The sequence below is a fragment of the Melitaea cinxia genome, chromosome 26 (assembly GCF_905220565.1).
Source record: "Melitaea cinxia chromosome 26, ilMelCinx1.1, whole genome shotgun sequence".
Taxonomy (NCBI): domain Eukaryota; kingdom Metazoa; phylum Arthropoda; class Insecta; order Lepidoptera; family Nymphalidae; genus Melitaea; species Melitaea cinxia.
Genome location: NC_059419.1, coordinates 9,353,626 through 9,376,832, shown reverse-complemented (window position 1 = coordinate 9,376,832; position 23,207 = coordinate 9,353,626). Strand labels below are relative to the sequence as shown.

The 23,207-nt window shown below is 33.6% G+C and overlaps 1 protein-coding gene across 1 annotated transcript in view; it reads right to left on the bottom strand.

Annotated features, from left to right (window-relative positions):
- LOC123666617 (microtubule-associated serine/threonine-protein kinase 3) overlaps positions 1 to 23,207 on the bottom strand; it is a 147,544-nt gene that overhangs the window by 73,892 nt on the left and 50,445 nt on the right. The window contains exons 2-3 of the mRNA XM_045600710.1: positions 13,166 to 13,248; positions 11,284 to 11,358 (exon numbers count right to left, since the gene is read on the bottom strand). Coding sequence (XP_045456666.1) covers positions 11,284 to 11,358; positions 13,166 to 13,248 — 158 coding nt within the window. The remainder of the gene's footprint in view (positions 1 to 11,283; positions 11,359 to 13,165; positions 13,249 to 23,207) is intronic.

Genomic DNA, 23,207 nt, shown 5'->3' with positions numbered 1-23,207 from the left:
CATTGTCCTCCAGACGAAGGCGAGGAGGCTCAGGATCCACGACAGCGTTTCGCACGCTGTAGTCGCGGTGACTAGACACACCAACACCTGTGTCTATTACACCGACGACCGTGACGACGCAATTGGTCGCTTTGTGGCGAGGGCAGCGGAGACCGCGGATAAGAAAATACTCGAGCACAGTCTCAAGATGGCGATTCATCACAGAGATGCCGCCGTCACTGAGAGTGTGCTCGACATGTTGAAAACTATTGACGTGTGAAGACACTTGTTGAATAAATAAATAGTGTGTATATAAACATAAGTACTAAGTGCTAAATTAAATACGATTAATTATATAAATATAAATAATAATTACTAAATTAAATAGGATTAATTACATATAACATAACGTGTACAAATTATTTATACTTAACATGTGTAACAAATTAATTAAGATTAATTATATAATATTAATTTAAAAAAAAATACATATATGGTGATAAATATATAAGAATATATATAAAAAAGAAACAAAAAACGAAAAAAAAAAAAAAACTTACTAACAGTAACCTAGGCTAAGTGTATATTGTAAGTAGGCCAGTAGGCCATAAGTGTATATATAAGGTAACTAGGAAATAAGTGTAAATATATGATAACTAGCATATAAGTGTAAATATAAACTTAGATAATAAAAATAACAGTATAAATACAAAAATTTCAAGAAATGTACACAGCTTCTACCCCTGGACAATTGTAAGATAAAAGTGACGAAAAGGAAAAAGTAATAATAAATAGTAGTAATTATATATATATAAGTAAATTAAGATAGCATAACTTTAAATTTTGGTCGGTGGACTCACGTAGGATTAGTGATACTAAGCTTAGTTTAATTAGTCTCTAAGTTGCATATGTAGGTGCCAAGGTATCGAGAGTAACAAACAAATAATTGGAATAACAAGAGCACGGGCATTATAAGCCCGTGGATATATATCGTTATAAAAAAAAAAAAAAAAAAAAAAAAAAACTATCTTATAACACACACGGTCGTCTGTTCCTACGGTAAGCAACTTAAGGCTTGCGTTATACGTAACAGGCAGTGTTAGGTATAGCTGTTTTTTTTTATATAAATATACAAAGAAATTATATATATAAGTAAATAAATACAAATATTGCATCCAGACGCAGGTAGGAATTAAACCCGCAATCCGCGGAGCAGAAAGCAGGGCCACTACTAACTGCGCCGACAGCGTATACCTATCAACAATTTTGAAAATATTGGATATTTTGGCGATGTTGCAGACGCCATCGTCACAATTAATACTTCGAATACTTAAATTAATTTTTAATTTTTTATTTTGAAAATTTAAAAAAAGGTTGTAAGCAAAAATATACTCTCTTAAAAATAAGCTTTCTAAAACGTACTTATAAAAAACATTATTTTATTAAACTCATATAACTGTATATTGAATAAATATATAGGACGATTTCAGACAATTACAATTGTTAAAATAAAATAAAAAACTTCAAGAAATCTGAAATAAAAACTATTTTACGATTGGAATGAAATTTGGTACGTAAATCTAGAATAACACATACTTTTTACCCGACTACGGCAAAGCCAAAAGTATGGTTATAATTTTAGTAGTCTATGTATGTTAGGGCCGGAGATTACGCGAGAGAAGCCGCGATCCGCGCCGCTAGTTAGTATATAAATCGTCGCTTGCCATATCAACTCCGTTAGTTTTCCCATCATTTCTCATACTTTTATATTTACCGTACTAACGGAAACTGTGTAATTACAGAGATAAGGCACGTCATGTCGGTTAAAGATAAATAATGCGTTCGAAAACCTGTGATATCTTAAAATGTATTATTAAATTAACGTAAGATAAATTTCTATATTAAAACAATTTAATATAGAGAAATTATACAAAAGTTAAAATTAAGGATTATAAAAATTATTTTTTTTTTTCGTTACGTTTAAAACAAAAAAGTTGGTTTTTTAAATAAGGCAATGATCACAACAAAAATTAGAGCCTTCTTGAGCTTCTGACGATCGGTGAGAAATCGCACCGATAATGAATTAGAATAACAACGTGAGAAGCGTTTCAAATAGCTTCTCGTTATAGGCTTGGGAAATTATTTTTTTACACAAGTCGCAAGACAAACTTATGTAAATATACAACAGATTTATTTATTTAGGGCACACAACAGAGTACAGTTATGTTGTAAATTAAAAAACCTATTCGAAGAAATAGCCAGTGTTTAATGAAAGAAAGATATTTGTTTTAAAGTTAAAAAGTAGTAAATAATAAGATAGAAAAAAATAGATAATAAATTAATATAAATAGATAATAAGATATCGCAGTCAACTGTTAGACATAGGCCTCCCCAAGTTCACGGCAAAGATCCCGGCTTTCCGAAATCCTCATCAAGCCTCCACCGGCAATCTTAAGTAGAAAAAATATAACAAAAAAAATCACACATTTTTACTTTCATACCCTCACCAAAAACGTATTTCGTATTTTATAAACATCTGAAAAAAATATCACAATGTTTGAAACAAAGACATAAATACGAGGTCAACCTGAAGAAAACCGTTTAACCAAAAAAAACACAGTTAATCACTCATTGTTTTTGAATACTACTTCCTGCAATTTTTTCAGAGGTCGAATTACGTCACTTTGCTCTTCGAATGTCTGATATGACAGAGAAAGGAAGTCGGTGCTTTTGTTACTCTTCCTAATGAGACAGGTTTTTACCTGTTGATAATTTTAACAAATATATAATGCATAGAAAAAAAAAAACATTTAATAATATTTTACCGTTTTCTAGTAGTTTAATAGTAATAGTAGACGATATTTTGACTTTTAATAATAAATAAAATATGTTAAACGAAAGAAAACCTCAAAATATACCTGAATCAAAAACCAGAATCCGGACATTGTTTACTGCTGCTCTTAATAAATTTTGATTAATAGAACTTTAATCTATCTTTAAGTTTAACACGAGATAAAATTTTGATATCGAACTCCATACGAATTGTATCAGGTGTATATCGCTACGCAAGTTCTAGTATTACTAGAATACGCATACGTACATATATACATACACACAAACTCACATACAAACACACCAATACATGAATAGTAGTGTAACATTTACTGATTGAAGAATACTCTTCAATTAATGATTAACAAAAGCAATTGATACAAAGACATTACATCATTTTTATCTCGTAATTGAGTAATTTAACACACTGACCAATGTATTTAGTCTTGTAATACAAACAAACGTCTTACATAAGTCAAACGTCTCTCTCGGCATATTTCAATAAAGTTGTTTTTGATTTTGATTAATCAATAAAAAAATATTACACCCTACCGTGTATTTGACACACATGCATATATACTCTTTTGTTTATTATTATAGAATTATCTCATTGACAACAGAACCTTAATAATGTTCAAATTAAAAATTTAAATTGTTATCTATTGTAAAAAGAATTGTTTTATGGGTCAATTGTTACCTGAAATAAAGAAATTATTATATTATAAATTAATTATGGGCGAATTTCGGCCACTGGGCGACCACTAGTTAATATTAATGCAGCGTGGTGGATAAGTTCCGAGCCCTTTCCTACACGGAGAAAGAGGCCTATACCCATATGAGTTGTGACAGGCTGAATTGTGGGTACTCGGAGGTAAAACAGGAGACGAAAAAAAAAAAACAACTTTAATTTAGACCTACAAGTAAATACAACGAAGTCATAAAATGAACCATTTATATACACATCATGAGAGATAACTCAAAAAGTACTCATCAGATTTCGATGAAATTTATATTACAACACATAATAATTCTATATGTGATAGCTTGTTATTAGCTTTTTTTTTATTCATATTCTGTATGAGTTATAGTTATAATAAGCTGTAAGCTATCCAAATAAAATAAAATAAAAAAATAAAATAACGAGCATTAGCTTACTACCATCACCCGACTGAAGTAAAGCTTTTGAACAGTAGGCCTGCACTGTGTCTTAGATATACGAAACGTAACTGGCTATGAGAGTAAGAGGGAGAAATAGTGTTCCCGCACCTCTCTATCTTGCTCCGTTCGCCAAACCCGATCACACTTTTCGTAACACTCTCGTCACGCATTCACCAGCTTACTCCCCAAATCAAGCGTGAGTTAAGAAGTTTAACTTCAAAAAAGAGTGTGCTTTTGACAAGATTGAAGTAAAACTTCTTTAGTTGCTCCTACAGTAATATACGAAACATAACTCTCTATCTTCTCTAACTAATATCTCCCTCTCAACTTCCGTTCGTCTCGCCCGATCACAATTTTCGTAATGCCATCGTCACGCATTCACCAGCTTACTCCCTAAATCAAGCGTGCAAGCGTGTGTTAAGAAGTTTTACTTCAAAAGAATCATCGAAATCGGTACATCCAGTAAAGTCATGAGGTATGAAATGTAACTAGTAATTTTTACGCGATGCGGACGCAACGACAAACCTCTTTAATTTTATTTATATATATATATATGTTGTTGTTGAACTATCTGTATGTATATGTAACACGCCCGCAGTACCGTCCTCTCGATACGGCTTTAAACGTGAGTCACCATTAGTAGAGGCGCGGCGTTACATTTTTTATCATTCGCACTAAGGGCTGACAACCTCGCGATCTTGACCCGGTTTATTATTGACCGTCGGCGTCGTTAACTTGACTGATTATAGCTTATAGCCTAATAGAAGTTTTATTAGTGACGATTATTATATAATTAATAAATGCTGTGATAGTAGAATGATGTACTTTAGCATTAAGTCGAGTCTGTGTACCTACTGATAATGTCGACAACACTGATGTCCGGTAAAACTCGTATGAGTTTATGTGGCATCTTATTATCATTAATCACTTCAGCCTATCGCAGTCCACTGCCGGACATAGGCCTCCACAAGTTAGCGCCAAAAATAGCGTTAATTCATGTGTGTTACCCATAGCCTCCACGCTGGGCAGGCAGGTTGGCAACTACAGGGCTGCTTTTGTCGCACCGAAGACGCTGCTGCCCGGCTTCGGTCTGTGTATTTCAAAGCCAGCAGTTGGATGGTTATCCCGCCATCGGTCGGCTTTTTAAGTTCCATGGTGGTAGTGGAACTGTGTTATCCCTTAGTCGCCTCTTACGACACCCACGGGAAGAGAAGGGGTGGCTGTATTATTTAATGCCGTAACCACACAACGAATACGTAATTGCGTATATAGGTAATATAATAATATATAATATGTATGTAATTTACGTATAAGTAATTAATATGTCTAGTGCTCAATAGCGTTATAGAAATATTTATTAATGACTATTATCAACGTAACTTTGAAATTTTATTAACTATTAAAATATTAGGAAGGCAAATGAAGCAATTGTCAAAGCAAAACCAAGTAAATGCGCGTTATCAAAGATTACACAAAAAGCAGTTGTCAGATCTCAATCAAATTGTAGCACCGGCTTTCGAATAAAACAATAATCATCAAAAATTAGTAAACGCAGTAAAAAGTTATGCGCTATAATACAACGTAGGTCGACGAATAAATAGTCAAGTACATCAAGTACACATAATGTTAAAGTTTAAATTAGATCTCAATTAAATTTAAACGACACGCACTACCTTTTGATTAAAAAAAAAATCATCGAAATCGGTCCGCCCAGTCAAAATTTTCTGAGATAACATACATAAAAAAAAGTACAATGGAATTGAGAACCTCTTCCTTCTTTGGGAGTCAGTTAGTAAAAGAACAAAAGGAAACATTAAAATTTAAATTTCAATTTGAATATAACACATATTATAAATAGATCATGAAGAATTAAGAAAAAATATATAAAAATAATTTAATGTAAAATCCATATACCAATAATTAAACAAAAAAAAATTCTTCCAACTTCGCTGGAATGTTTCTTATAACGAAATTATATCATCGCATAAATTAACATAAACTGGCAGGCGTAAGGATTCCAAAACATTGACCGCGGGGCTATTAAAAGCTTCCATTAGTGTATAAACAAACTAACAGCTGGTGATAAATATATCGAATGATGTAAACTCGTTTCGGTACTTATCTCATATAAAATTATGGCGATGTGTTTGTTTGTTTTTCCTTTTAAACGAAAAATTTACCAGTGGTCGGTAAAGAATAAAATAAATAAAAATAGGTAAAAAAACTTTTTAAGTTAAACGGTTTTATGTTAAACATGCATTGCAATGTTTAAGATAAATGTACTAAAAACCAAAAAATAATAAAATAGATACAGTCGTGGGAATTATAAACATATGCATAGACTAGACTAAAATAAAACTGTGGGGCACGTCAATTGTCTACAATCGTTGATTAAAATGTTTGTTTTGTAATGTTACACTATAATTAGGCAGTTGTTCAACCGACAACGATGGACGTGTGATAAGTAGGGCTAGAATGTGGAAACAAGCTAGCAAGCTCGATTATAAGCGAGTTTTAGGGTTTCATAGTGGTGAGCGAGTAGTACTTTTATCATATGTTTTGTCGATTAAAGACAAACTACGAGCAGTGAAACGATTCCTCGCCAGCCAGCAGTGTGAATGTCCAACGATAAACTAGTTGAAACATCTCTTTTATTTACATGGAGTGTATAACTATTGGAATTTCCATGAGCAAGAAAATAGTAAGTAATTTCCTCACCGTCTGCGGGCCAACTGCCAATTTTAACGACGAATTAAACGATTCTTCTATCGCACATTAAGTCGATAATTTGTAGACAATTGACGTGCCCCACGGTTTTATTTTAGTCTAGTCTATACATATGTTTATAATTCCCACGACTGTATCTATTTTATTATTTTTTGGTTTTTAGTACATTTATCTTAAACATTGCAATGTATGTTTAACATAAAACCGTTTAACTTAAAAAGTTTTTTTACCTATTTTTATTTTCTAGTTTTTAGTTTTTATTTCGCATTCTGTTTAATTCATTTAGTGCTTCATTATTGCAAGGCCCATCTTAAATATTGAGGTTGTATAGTGCACTGTATTCTTCTTGTCAAGCCCTTTTATTTGATACCCATATTGGTGGGATTGATAAAAAATTGTTATCAGACATTTGGTAGCGGCGGCCAGCTTAGATTTCAATTTTGCATAGTAAATTGTATTCTACTTGTTGAGACCTTTCATTTGATACCCATGTTGATGGGATTGATAAAACCTAAGTTATCCGCCATTTTGTAGAGGCCGCCATCTTGGATTTTAATTTTTTATAGTACATTGATTATACTGGTTGAGCACTTTCATTTGATACCCATATTGATGGGATCGATAAAACCTACGTTATCCGCCATTTTGTAGCGGCCGCCATCTTGTATTTCAATTTTTTTATAGTATATTGTATTCTGCTTGTTGAGCCCTTTTATTTGATACCCATATTGATGGGATTGATAAAACCTACGTTATCCGCCATTTTGTAGCGGCCGCCATCTTGGATTTCAATTTTTTATAGTATATTGTATTCGGCTTGTTGAGCTCTTTCATTTGATACCCATATTGATGGGATTAATAAAACATAAATTATCCGCCATTTTGTAGCGGCGGCCATCTTGAATTTATAATGATAATGAATAAACATAATTGTATTGTCACCAAAATCGAAAGTGTATACAAAATTTCAGATTAATCGGTTGACAGGAAGAGGGTGAAATTTGAATTACTAAATTTGACCCAAGAATAAATAATAAAGAAAAAATAAAACAAACAGGGTGAGCTAAATAAAACCGTTTAAAAAGAGTGTATGTGTCAATTCCGACACGCTCAAACTGAAATACGAGTATACATAACTACTTGCAGTTAAGTAACCTATACTTACTATATTTTTGGAGTTAATACTAACTACTTAATAAAGATTAGTGCAATACATTACACATACATACATTACATCCTATACAGTCCACTGCTGGACATAGGCCTCCACAAGTTTACGCCAAAAATAACGTGAACTCATGTGTTTTGCCCATAGTCACCACGCTGGGCAGGCGGGTTGGTGACCGCAGGGCTGGCTTTGTCGCACCAAAGACGCTGCTGCCCGTCTTCGGCCTGCGTATTTTAAAGCCAGCAATTCCAAGGTGGTGGCGGAACTTTGTTATCCCTTAGTCGCCTCTTACGACACCCACGGGAAGAGAGGGGGTGGCTATATTCTTCAATACCGTAGCCACACAGTACATTTTATTATTTATTAGTGCAATATTAAAAATATATTTATCTATTTTTTCGCAAGAGACGTTCCGCGATAAAATGTTAATCTCAGGACTGATCAACATTACAGATTTATATTAACTCCAGGTTTTTTTAATATTACCAGTCTTGTATCATTTCTTAAGAAGTAAAACTCCAAAAATATACAAGAGTAAACTCCAAAAATATACAAGAGATTGAGTAACTCTTTGTCGTTTCCTTGTAAACCCACTAACTTTCGACTATTTACGCAATTACAGTCGTGAACCGAAAGATTCACGTTCATGAGATATCGAAATCGAAAGTTCACAATTTAAGCACGACTTACTGGTGAATTAAATCGGGCACGAACTATATACATTGGCATATTACGCTTTTGTTGTGTCTGTGTAACGGTGTGACGTGTGGCCACACCTTATATGAATTGCGAAAAGTTTAATTAGTCTCTTCTAGACACTACTGAGCTTATTAAAGAGACAGATAAAGTTTTGTTCTACCATTACGAAATATAAGCATTACGTTTTTTATAAAATAACACGTGGTTCAATAAGTCCCGAGACTAAGTACTAAAAAAGGTATTTTTTATAAAATTAATTTTTATTCATCAACATAGTCTCCTCCAAGAGCGATACAGTCCCTCCAACGCTTTTCTAACTTTTCTATCCCATGTGTGTAGAACGATTTATCTTTGGCTTCAAAATAAGCCTCCGTTGCTGCGATAACTTCACTATTTGAGTCAAATTTCTTACCCTGAAGCATTTTTTTGAGGTCTGCAAACAACAGCCAGTAATCGCTGGGGGCCAAGTCTGGCGAATAAGGGAGATGAGGAAGCAATTCGAAGCCCAATTCGTTAATTTTGGCCATCGTTCTCACGGACTTGTGACAAGGCGCGTTGTCCTGGTGAAACACCACTTTCTTTTTGTTCATGTGAGGCCGTTTATCCGTAATTTCGTACTTCAATCGCTCCAATAAGCACATGTAATAGTCACTATTTATATTTTGCCCCTTTTCAAGGTAGTCGATGAAAAGTATTCCATGCGCATCCCAAAATATAGACGCCATAACCTTACCGGCCGATTTCTGAGTCTTTGGACGCTTCGGGCGGCTTTCACCAGCCGCTCTTCACTCCGCTGCCTGTCGATTGGATTCCGGAGTGAAATGGTATATCCAGGTTTCATCCATTGTTACATACCAACGTAAAAAATCCTTTTTATTATGACTCATCAGCGCCAAACATCACTCTGAATCATTGATACGTTGTTCCTTTTGATTAGTTGTAAGCAAACGCGGCACCCACTTAGAAAAAAGCTTTTTCATGGCCAAATTTTTATGTAAAATAGTGAAAACACTACCAGCTGAAATCTTCACTATCTCGGCTATCTCTCGCACTTTTACCTTCCGATCTTCCAATACGATTTTGAGGACTTGGTTAATATTTTGTTGAGTCACTGCTTCATTTGGACGACCTGAGCGTTCCCCATCATTGGTGTCCATGCGACCGCGTTTGAAGTCGACATACCACCGACAAATGGTTGCTTTAGAGGGAGCTGATCCTGCATAACATTTTATAAGCCATTGCTGTGCTTCAACGGTATTTTTTCCCATTAAAAAACAATGTTTTATCAACACGCGAAACTCGTTTTTTTCCATTGTATCGAAATTACAACCGTAGCGTCACTTAAATGTTTCAAAATCAATAATTTTATTGTTCCATTTTTAAAAATTTGACACATATTCTTGTATTGATAGCCAGTACTTTTTAAAAATCAAAAGAGTTTTTAATATATGCGCCATTTCCAGGTTAGTCTCGGGACTTATTGAACGATCTAGTATTTGTGTCAAAATAGAGAATTATATGTTGGAAGTTTCAGGAACTATACTGGTCTTAATTTGAACCGGTAGTTCCTAAGTTTAACAAACTAATTCAGCCTTCCAATATGAGTATAGATTTTACAATATTTGAAATTTTACAAATAAGCATAGTTTCTGTATTTTTAAGCCTGCGAACCCGTGCCCTACCTCAGTTGAATAATACACACACTGTCGTCTGTTCCTAAAGTAAGCAACTCAATGCTTGTGTTATAGGTAACAGCCGACTGGTACAGCTACATATTCCTTCCCTCGATAAACATACTCATAAATAATACATATCTAATATATAAAATTCTCGTGTCGCGGTGTTTGTAGTTAAACTCCTCCGAAACGGCTTCACCGATTCTCATGAAATTTTGAGCGCATATTGGGTAGGTTTGAGAATCGAACAACATCTATTTTTCATCCCCCTAAATGTTAAGGGTAGTCCACCCCTAATTAATTTTTTTATTTTTAGATACATTATTTATTTTTTATTTTATTATATTCGGCGTTGAAAAATACACACAACCCTAAATTTTCACTCTTCTACCACCAACCCCTATTTTTAAATAGCGTTTAGCGGCAAGACAACGTTTGCCGAGTCAGCTAGTATAAATATATAAATAAATATTTATGTTACACCCAGACTCGGGGTGCGAATCGAACCCACAACCCTCGGAGCAGAAAGCAGGGTCATCACAAACTGCGCCAACGGGCTAGTCACATTCTTTAAGTAAGATACTCAATCAAAACGATGCTTCACGTACCTAATTGTGTACGTTATTAAGATCCGATATTGGCCGAAACTTCAATCAAGTCCACCATTAAATATTTATAGACATTTTTATGATTGAAATATAAGAAGAGCCAATTTATATTCTACAGAGTCAATCAATTTATACAAACAAAAATTGTATTCATTGAAAAGTGACCGCATTCGTTGAGAACTACGGCAGACATTTGGCTAAATTTATTTTGATTTGAATTATGTCTTTATATAAATCTAGAAAATAAGAATTGAGTTTATTAAGAGGCAAACTAATCGTTTAAAATGAATTTGCCGATTTGGCTTGGAATTAAAAGTTTAAAATAATAAAAATTGTAATAATTCTTTTGTTGACATTTTTACTTATAATTTTTTATTCAAAATATTTGTAGGATCAGCGAGTATTCTTATAGTGTAGGTACTTATTTTGTACTTACAACGAGAGAGAGTCGATGGTGTGGTGGTGGCGGTGGCAGTCGAGATGGACGTCGGGACACAGCGCATGACTCTTTCTGTGAACAATTAATTCATACATTATTAGCTGCACCACGCGGTTAACTCTAGTAATTTCCGATTACGTGAGAACGATGAGATAAAAAACAGCCCATGTGTTATTCTAGATCTCGAGCTATCTATGTACAAAGTACATTAAAATACATACATACATCTACACAAACTTTCGCGTTTATAATATTAATGGATTGAAATAATTCACTATTAAAATACATACTTAGGGAATAAGGAAAAGGAGTGACCGGTAAATAATACATTACCAAAATATTACATTTAACAAAACTAAATTCAATTATTAACAAATTATTTTTTGTTTATACACATGACATACGTTTTTTGACGTTATTATGACTTATTTATGAAAGTTGTATGATATAATTGATGATGACTAAATACACATTAGGTCATTAAAAGCTATAAATATAAGTGACCAAAACTTCGATCATAAGTTACCTAACGGTTATGTTGATAATTTTTAAATTAAGTAAGAATTATTTAAGATATCGGCATAGCGATTCAACGGGGAAATGCTGCCAGCATTCTTGGCACGTTTCCACGCGGTCATGACTTATACCGCAACTATTTGTAAATATTTAATTCTTAAGTTGTGAATTGGAAATATGTATAATTCCCGTAATAAAAAATTAAGTAATTAAAAGCAATAAAATAATTGTTATTATTAATAATCTATTGATTGAGGCAGTGATTCTCAACATTTTTTTGTGCCCCATTTACGGCCAGTTTGAATATTCTATCTATCCTTATATATTTGCGTACTAGATATAGAATTTTGACGTGAATTCCTTACAAATTGTCTCAAAGATCCATCGCTAGTAAATAAAACAAGAGATAAAAAAGTCATTGACTTATAAATAGTCCCCGTCGTACCTAATCATTATGATAATAGTTATAAAGGAAACGAAAATTTCCTACTCAAAATATGGAGCAGCCTGACTGAGGTAGTACCTCGACCTTACAGAAAATCACAGCTAAATAATACTATTTTTAAGCAGGTTGTATTCCTGTTGGTGATTCAGGTGACCAGAGCTCCTGGGGGGAATAGGGGATACGTTCGACAATGCGCTTACGATGTTTCTAGTGTTGCAGACGTCTTATAAGCTACGGTAATCGCTTACCGTACGCTTCTTTGTCGACCTAGTTATAAAAAATGAATGAATTTATCTTCATTTTACAATTTGTTTTCGGTGGTTGAGAACCATTGGATAAGGGAATTCATAATAATTCATTAATTTGCTTCAATGGGTTTCAGTGTTGCCAAGAGAGCAGATGGTTATTAGACATTTATCTTAATCTTGGCAGCACTAGACAATTATTTAAAAAAGTGACAGCTTATGATGCGAATGTATGTTTTCAATTTCGAACGCTATCATTCTAAATATTAATACGTGAAGCAAAAACTTTTGTAACACTTTTTACGAAAATTGCGCGGACGGAGAAGAATGAAATTTCGATCACTTGTAGTTTAAATAACAAGGAGTGTAGATAAACACTAATTCCTAGAAAATTGGAAAATTTCAGAAACTTAAGAATACACGACTGAAATAAAATGTCTTTCACTCCTACAGTAATATACGAAACGTAACTCTTTCTATCTTCCCTAACTTATATCCCTCTCAACATCCGTTCGCCTATCCTGATAACACTTTTCGTAACGTTCTCGTCACGCATTTACCGTATAGTATATATTATACGTAAGGTAGTTTTACTTCAAAAATCATCAATCAAATCAAAAGTCTTTTTCTGAAGTCGGTTAAGTTACGTTAAATCTTTGTCAAGTGAACTCACCACATGAATGGATAGAGTCGGTGCGGACTTGCCGAGCGCCGTGCGACGTATGCGCACAAGGTTACTGCGCGCCTTGCTCGCATCTGTGAACAAACAAACACACAATCACTCACTACTCACTACACAACCATCATAAACAATTAAACACCTTGAGTTTCTTGCCGATTCTTCTCTGCAGAATACATTTCGAATTATTCTCTACGCACCGAATCGATGGTTATTAAATGCCATTAATTACCCGACTGCCAAGGAAGGGTTATTTAATTTATACTTGTAAAATGACGATTCAAAAGTACCTACATTTTAAGACTACCCGGATAAAGTAATTTTTAATTTTCATTGATTTTAATGTTCTTAAAATCCAATAGATATTTGGGACAACACGTTTTTAAGGATTGTTTTACAGAATACAGCCTAATAAGTATTGCTTCTATCAATATGAACGACTTACTACATTTGACTTCAACATACTTTAATAGACTACAATGTAACACTCGACTTCTTTTGGTACCTACAGATTACTTTGATAGACTACAACGTAACACTCGAATTCTTTGGTACATACAGATATCAGTGTGATCAACAAAGTTTATGTTATTATATTATATTGATAAAATAGGGTACTTTCGGTAGTAAAAAATAAATTATAAAATCTGATAAAAATTAAAATTTATGTAAAAATACACTTAAATTTTTTGATTTGGAATCATAAAAGCACATTATTGTTTTATTATATTAAAATTAAAAGTCGTATATTTTAATCTGTATATCACGTGACCTAAAACACGACCGGCCATGGTATGACGTCATAAGGGCAATAACAAAGTTCTGTCAGTGCTGTAAACAGCTAGGTACATATCTATCAACTTTAACTTCAAGGAGTAATAGTTGTGCTCTTTCGTTAGTGCATTTCATTTGTACCTATTTATTTATTAAAATGCAAACCGGTATTGTAAAAGCAGATAGTACAAATCTGTCAAAAATTGATTCAATAATGGTTGCAAAATTTTTTGCATGTAACCCAGACTTCTGTTCTGCCGAATTCCGGAATGTTAAAACATCTTTGTAAGTATTACTTATTATATTATACAGTTATTATTATACTGTAGATATACTTATATTATTATACTGTAGGTATACCTAATTTGAAAAATAATGTTAGAAAGCGACAGATTATGTTTTATTTCTTATTTTACTGCCAAATTAGGACTTAATAGTTTTTTTTTTTAATGATAGTATTTGTACAGCTAGACTACACACCAACGATAGCTATTGTAATTCATTATTTCACACAAAAACACCAAATATTTGTAGCTGCCAACGTTGAACTACAAAGAGTATATAAGGTATTGAACTATTGACGTTGACGTATTCAACGAGTTCGGTCTTACATTCGTCATACACGACTTTTGTTTTTAAACATATTACGTCACCAAAATGGCTGATAGCGTTTTCGCGGAAGTAAAAAAGGTTTAAAATGTAATTTAATTTTATGGCATGAAAGCGTGTTTATTTTGCTGAAATACATTTTTTTGTAGCTTTTTCTTAGAAAATCAACAATCTGAAGTACTTTTTCAAACACAGTGGAATATACCCTATTAAATTAAACTTAATAATTTAAAAAAATTAAAATTGTTTTTAGTTAAATGCTTAAAATACTGCTGTATATGTATGTATGGAATAATGTATAATTTATCATGCTGTTATTTTGACGTGTGATATAAATACAAAATCGAAGTTTGTTGTTTTAAGTGACAACTTGTGTTGAATAAAAGTGACATTATACACAGCGGTTTTTTGCAGAAGACAATCCAACGCCGTAGTAGTGTGAACCTCAAAAAATTATATTGCATTATATTATGTTGATAGTGGGCGCACGTCAAAATTCCAGGTATAAATATTTTTAAAATTATATTTCTCAAACTAGGATTCGATTATATACTCTATATATATATAAATACTCTTATAATTATTAGATACTCTATAATAATCTATATAATATAAATACTCTTTCGAAATAACATACTTTCAAAATAAAAAAATTAAAAAGACACTAAAATAATAATTCGACAAAAAATTGATTACAAACTTTCTATTCTAGAAACGTAATAAAAAAAATTAATTTTAACGTGAAAAAAAGAAATTACGTTCCAACATACACACACTGTCTATATAAAATTCGCTTATGTAATCGTGTTTACTTGCGCGGTCACGCCTCCGCGACCGGAATACATGTGTCTTTAAATAGCGGGATCAACTTTATATTACTTGAACATTGAATTATTTATACATTGTATCTTTATCTTTGAGGTCAAGTTGGGACATCGGTCATATCCACTGGCTGTTAGCTTTTTTTTTAAATCGGCAAAGATAAGCCGCCACAACCACACGTTCCGCCTGATGGTAAGCGATTACCGTAGTTTAGACACCTGCAACACCAGAAGCATTCCAAGCGCGTTCCCGACCCTACCCTTGACCCTCCCAAAGAACTCTACATAAGATTTAAGATAAGATCCTACTGGAAGGCGTCCAGTGTAAGGCGCTTATTTTAAAAGTTTCAAAATTGCACGCATGTGAAACAGCATGGAACGTCTTGTATTTTTTTTTATCAAAAGAAATAAAAATAATAAGCCATTTATATTTTTCCACTGCACTTAAAAGTGAGCTAAAGTTATTTCAATGCTCATCTGTTTACGTTTTGAACCGCTTACGAATTTCAATGTACCTCAGAAAATACAATACGTTTTAAAAATGGCTTAAACGTGCAAGCTTTGTAACGAATGTATATTTATGTACTTGAATAACCGGTCTAGCGACACAAAGGACGATTTTTATGAAATAAACATGTATTGACAGCATAAATTTAAATAAAATTGTAGCAGATAGACGAATAATCACTTTCTCACGATAAATCAACAAACTTTCATCTTCTATTTCAACACTTATTTTCAAGATACCGATGCCCGTTCCAAATGCCTAAATCATCTCCGTACCAAATTTTTATAGAAATCGGTTTTAAGTTATAAGTTAGTTGCGAATTCATATTATTAGTAGAGATTTATTTATTTTTGTTACAAACATAATAGTACAATTTTTCACTGTTCACACCACTTCTATATACCACATAATCTGAGGTAAATAAGTCACGTGGCACTTTGGACTACATCCAAATATTTCTTGTTTTTACACTCGATCGTAACAGATATTGTTGTGATAATATTTATAGGAAAAAAAATGTATTTAGAGACTTATTAACGTGATTTATTATAGTCATCACCACATCAGCCTATCGCAGTCCATTGCTGAACATAGGTCTCCTCAGCTTCGCACCAGACATCTCGTACGCTTACGTGGATCGTTAGTCCAGCGGGCATGAGGACGCCCCGCGCTGCGTTTGCCAATATATAGCATTTATATAAAAATAAAAAGCGATGTCCATTTACCGCAATAAAATTACAGGTATGATCTCCGCTTATGACAAATATTTGTATGGATCGTACAGTTGCTTGTTGTGGCTGGTTTGTCTTTGTATTTTGTTCTGTCACTTTGAATTAGAAAACTAAAAAAAAAAAGAATTTGGCGAATAGGTGGAGCCGTTCTCAAGCTTTGGACTTAGACATATTTAGCGATTAATTTTGATTAACATATATTCAAATATGATACTATCCATATTATAATCAAATTTATATTCTAATTTAAATTATCACTTAATTATACGCGAATAGAATTAATTTCATGGCTAAAACTTAAAATTTTATTCACAAAAAACAATTATATCTCCGGAGGCTATATATAATTAAGGCTATATTTAATTATAATTTAATATGTAACTGTAATAGAAAGTAATTAATTAAATAATAATTTATTTTAATATTACTTCGCAATGGAATACGGCAACCTTATCACGTTGGTAACATATTTGTATAGTAATAACTGCACGACCCTGTGAGAGACCCATTAGTGGGCAAAGAAGCTTAAACCGCCACTCTGTCCATTGCGGATTAGCGTATGAGAAATTAGTTTTATCGTAAAATAAATAAACACCTAACACAATGCCCCATTAGATTTACTCCTGTGTCTGGGTCCGGAAACACAATACACAAGCACAAACGTCCAGACTACGGTAAATACCTATATGATCAATACTAATGTATGCCGTGTGCGGGGATCGAATACGCGACCGTCAGCGAAATAGCTATAATGCGTCGTAAGTACTAGAAGTAAGTACCTTATTTAAATACTAAATAAATTTTGGAATTCAAATATATTATAAAATCGAATTTTCAATATACACACACTTTGATATCTTTTCATAAGCTAAGGTAGTGAAATAATAATAATGTATACATAGCGAAAATGTTTCCATTGATAACCCTAATAAGAAGGATTTTTTCTATATTAATTAAATAAGGGATATAAAAAGGACACTCAAGGAGTCTACCGGACATCACAAACATGATTACGTCATTGAGAAAAATTCAAATACGATATAGAGACGTCTCACACAGTTTCACTCGCTGAGTTCGTCCACTTGTATAGTCACTGATCTGCTCTTATTAGTTTTAACTTCCGTAAGCAACAACGGATATTTTTTAATATCATATCAAAAATTGACCGTTCCAACAGGGGTCGAACCTGCATCTCCGCTTAGACCCAATATAAAATCATCGTATCAAAAATTTCGATCTAGCGAGTACATCGTTCCATAGCTTAATTGGCTAGAGCACCGACACGGTCAGTCGGAGATGCACGGTCGATTTTTGATATGACATTAAAAAATGTTTAGAATTTCCTAATGTGTGGATAACACAAAAATAAAATCGTACAATCAACAACTGATACTTAAAAAGCACTGGAGCAGACACTGCGGCTTTGCGGATAGCTACCCTGACTTGCGTGTACATAGGAGATAATTACGTATAAATTGTAGGGAATTTTTAACAAAAGCCTGCTTATGTGTAATTATTTTAAAATATTTGTGTATATTTTGTTTCTTTATATTTATTAAAATACGCAACATCTGCCTGAAATAGTAATTTTTATAATTTGGTGTTAGTTTCATCATAATGCATGTGTGAGATGCAATATACCTAATTAATTAAAAATGAAGAATAAGTGTAAAATAATTTAAATATATATATTAATAATTATAATAAATATTAAGACATATTATAGAAATATTTTTATATAGTTTTCGATTGTTCTTTTTGTAAAAAAGTGTTGTTAATATAAAGTGTCACATCCGGTAGTCAGAGGTGGGGCAGAGTGGGGTTGTTTAATATTCAGTTTAAAGGACGAAAATACCAATGCGGAGACACTTACCTGCGAGACTTGAAGAGAGGACGTCACTCTGCCCCCTGTCGGTTCTACCTGACTCTGAGTACCCACTTTTTACTTCAGATAAGTATTTTGTTATTATGATGTTAAAAATTTATATTTAATTGAAAATAAATAAAAGATTAAATATTAAAACATATAAATGATAAAAATTATTTTGTCGTAATATGTGAAATAAGTTAATGAATAATAATTATTGTAAATTTAAATAACATGATTAATGTAATAAATATATCTTGTTTGTAATTAATTGTGCTTTAATTATTTTTATATATATCTATACACCACTTCTAACATCAGAAGTGGGATCGCCCACTTGCTTTACTTAATTTTCTAACCTACCCACTTTTTATTTTAGTGTGAACCATGGACGCGGAGGTTATGAAAAATTTATTGGAGACTATCAAGATGGCAATTGCGTCGAATCATCGTCAGGATGATGTGATGCTGCCTGTATTTCATCCTGAAAAGATGCATAATGGAGCTGAGAGTTGGTGTAAGAACATTGAAGATCTTGGTGCAGAATTCAACTGGAGCAGTTTACAAATGGTGGCCAAGGCTGGTAAGGCCCTTAGGGGATCTGCTTTTACTTGGTTTGAGACATGGGAACCTGAATCTCGTGATTGGGAGACATTTAGACAAAATTTAATAGATTTATTTCCGATTAAGAAAAACTTGACAGAAAATTTAACAAAAGCCGTTATGTATAATTCAGAATCTGCAGAAACTTACGCCGAATATGCCAGGGAAAAAATTTTGCTTCTCAAGAAAACTAGAGTACCTTTTACTGAGGAACAGCTCATTGAGCTTGTGTGTGGGGGGGTTCGCGATGTCAATATTCGTATGGCCTCTTTTAATAATTCAGTGTCTTCAACTAATGAGTTAATTACCCTCTTTTCTAGTTATGTTAAAAACCCACGAAAACGCTTTTTTGATAAAAATGAAACTATTGATGATCAAAATTCTTCCCGTTCTGCAAGTGTTGCCAAAAGATCTCGTTTTACCCACACTTCAGATTATTTTACTCAGAAAAATTGTTATTTTTGTGGACAAAGGGGTCACATTCAATCTCAATGCCCAAAGAAACTATCACCTGCTAGAAACTCCTCTGGTAATGAGGCTACACCCAGACCAAAAGAACTTTCACTTGTCAATAATAAAAACAGGTGTACATTCTGTAAGAAAGAAGGTCACAGCATTGAAAAATGTTGGTCGAAACAGAGAAATGATCGTGAAAAACAAATTACTAAGCCTATTAATTGTATGACTCAATCTGACCTTCATTTAACCAAAGTTCTGATAAGTAATATCCCTGTTAATGCTTTGATTGATACTGGTGCTAACTGTTCAATAATTAAGGAATCCATTGCATTTCGGTTAGGCTGTCACGTTTCACCTTGCTCTGTAAGATTGGATGGTATCGGTTCGGGTCACTTGAATACTTTCGGAAAAATTACGGTACCGGTTCGCTTTGATGATGTTTGCATTGAATTAGACTTACATGTAATAGACGATGATAAATTTGCTTATGATTGTATTATAGGTCAAGACGTTGTCAAATACGCTGACATTACCATTATTACTGATATATCTGGCACTAAATTAATACGTAAAAATTTAAATTGCTTCACTGAATGTAAAATAGACAAAAATCAGAAAGATATATTATTAGAACAAATTAAAAGTTTAGATAATGACTTACAAGCAAAAATTATGGATGTTTTTGATAGATACAATAACGTGTTACCTACTGAAAGCTTTATTGGCAATGTCAATACTGGTAAATTAGAAATAAAACTTAAATCAGATAAAAATATAAATTATCGCCCATATCGTTTAGCTGTAGTAGAACGTGAAAAGGTGAAAAATATAGTTAATGACCTTTTGCGAACCGGCATCATTCGAGAAAGCGATTCTTCCTACGCTAGTCCTGTATTATTAGTAAAGAAGCGTGACGGTGGTGACCGAATGTGCGTGGATTACAGAGCTTTAAATTCTATTACTGAAAAAGAGAGGTACCCGTTGCCTTTAATTCAAGATGAGATTGACCGGCTAGGCAAGGCAAAATTTTTTATATCCATAGATATGAAAAACGGTTTTCATCAGATCCCAGTTTCCCCTAATAGCATTAAGTATACAGCTTTTGTAACCCCTGATGGCCACTATGAATATATTAAAATGCCTTTCGGTATATGTAACGGACCTTCTGTATTCCAACGCGCAATATCAAAAGCAGTAAAAGATCTGAAGTTCATTAGAGTTTACATTGATGATTTGCTTATACCCTGTGAAACTATTGAACAGGGAATTCAATACCTAGATTTATGTTTAGCAGCACTTGTAAAAGCCGGTTTCACTATCAATTTACAGAAATGTCGATTTTTCGTAACATCCATAGAATATTTAGGCTGGAATATTTCGGCTGACGGTGTGCGACCCAGTGAAACAAAAGTTAAAGCTTTGATCAATTCTCCTATTCCTAAAAACGTGAAGCAGGTCAGACAATTTATGGGTCTTGCTAGTTATTTCAGAAAATTTATACCAGAATTTGCTTCCAAAACTGCCTGTATAACTAAACTCACTAAAAACGGACAAAGTTGGGAATGGGGGAGTGACCAAAATGCGGCACGTAACTATATCATAGACAAGTTAATATCAGAACCCATATTAACCATTTTTGATCCCTTACTACCCACAGAGTTGCACACCGATGCCAGTTCGATTGGTTATGGTGGAATGCTCATTCAGAAACATGGTACAAATAATAAGGTTGTCGCATATTTCAGTCGCCGTACTACTGAGCCGGAGTCCAAATATACATCTTATGAATTAGAGACACTCGCGGTATATAACTCATTAAAAAATTTTCGTGTTTACCTCTTGGGTCTACGCTTTAAATTAATTACCGATTGTAATGCAATTAAATCGACAATGTATAAAAAGGACTTATCACCTAGAGTCGCAAGGTGGTGGACATTTATGCAAGATTTTGATTTTGAGGTTATCTACAAAAAGGGCATTTATGTTGGACATGTCGACTACTTGAGTAGAAATCCAATTGAATTCAATGTTTCAACACCAAGTCACTTAGGGACTTCACATAATATAATAAATATAATAACTGACCAGTCATCTTGGTTAGAAATTGCACAACAAAAAGACTCTGAAACGTTATCATTAATACAGAGAGTACAGAGTGGTGACATTGGTAACGATCAATATGTATTTAAAAATAATTTATTATATTACAAGTGTCCTTTAGATAAGAAACTTAAAGCGTATGTCCCAAAAGGCAGCCGGCTCAGTATCCTGCGTTTGTACCATGATGAAAATTGTCATGTTGGGCTAGAAAAAACGTTACAAAAGGTAAGGGAATCTTTTTGGTTTCCCGGTATTAACAGATTTATCAAAAAATATATATCGCATTGTTTAGTCTGCATCAAAGGAAAGTTTCACAGTGGTCCATATCAAGGTCTCTTACATCCAATAGATAAGGTTCCAATTCCTTTTCATACAATCCATTTAGACTGTACAGGTCCTTTCACCCAATCCAATGAAGGTTATAAGCACATTTTAGTTATAATTGATGCTTTTACAAAATATTGTATCCTTAAACCTCTTAAAACAATGTCTGGCGAAGAGGTACTTATGGTAATACGCGATGCTTTAACAATGTTTGGGATTCCATCTAAAGTTATCACAGATCGGGCCACTAATTTCTCGAATACGAATTTAACAGAGCTATTTCGCGAATGGAATATAGACCACCATATGATATCAACGGGTACACCACGTGGTAATGGCCAAGTCGAGCGGTACATTGCTACAATTATAAATATGTTGACAACTATTTGTAACACTGAGGCAGAATGGCCGAACTCCTTGTATAAGGTTCAACAGACACTTAATAGCACGGTACAAAAGACTACAGGTTTCTCACCTTTAAGGCTATTGATAGGTCGTGATGTTAATATCCCCAGCATACAGGCTCGACTAAATGATATAGAAGAACCGGGTACTTCTAGTATGGAGCAGATAGCCGACATTAGGGCTGATAGAATTTTGGCATATAATAAAATGAAGTCTGCAGCACACAAATACAAGTTACGTTTCGATAATACAAGACGGAATAACATGAATTATACATTAGGTGACATTGTTTATGTTTGTCAAGATCATCGCCGCCATAGTAAGCTCAGCCCCAAATTTAAAGGGCCCTATGAAATTATAAAAATACTTGATAAAGACAGATATACATTACGTGGACAGGGAAGATTGCACAACATTACAGTTGCTAAGGAAAAATTGCGAAAATGGGATGGTGAATGGACAGATGAGAATCGAATTGTGGAACAAGGTATATATATATACCAGTTTATTTTATTTTATATACACTTAACCATATACTAACCATATTATATATTAACCATATAATGTATGTATAGCTAGGCAATGATGAAATTGTTATAACTATGACCGTGTGAGATGTGGTGATAATGTAAGATGTTGTGCGATATCATGGGTGCTGCAAAGGTGGCCTGGTGTGAAGTCTAGACACCACGAGGCAGCACGTGGTGGGACGGATCACGACAGCCCAACCTGAGAGGTAATGATGGGTGCTGCAAAGGTGGCCTGGTGTGAAGTCTAGACACCACGAGGCAGCACGTGGTGGGACGGATCACGACAGTCCAACCTAAGATTTATT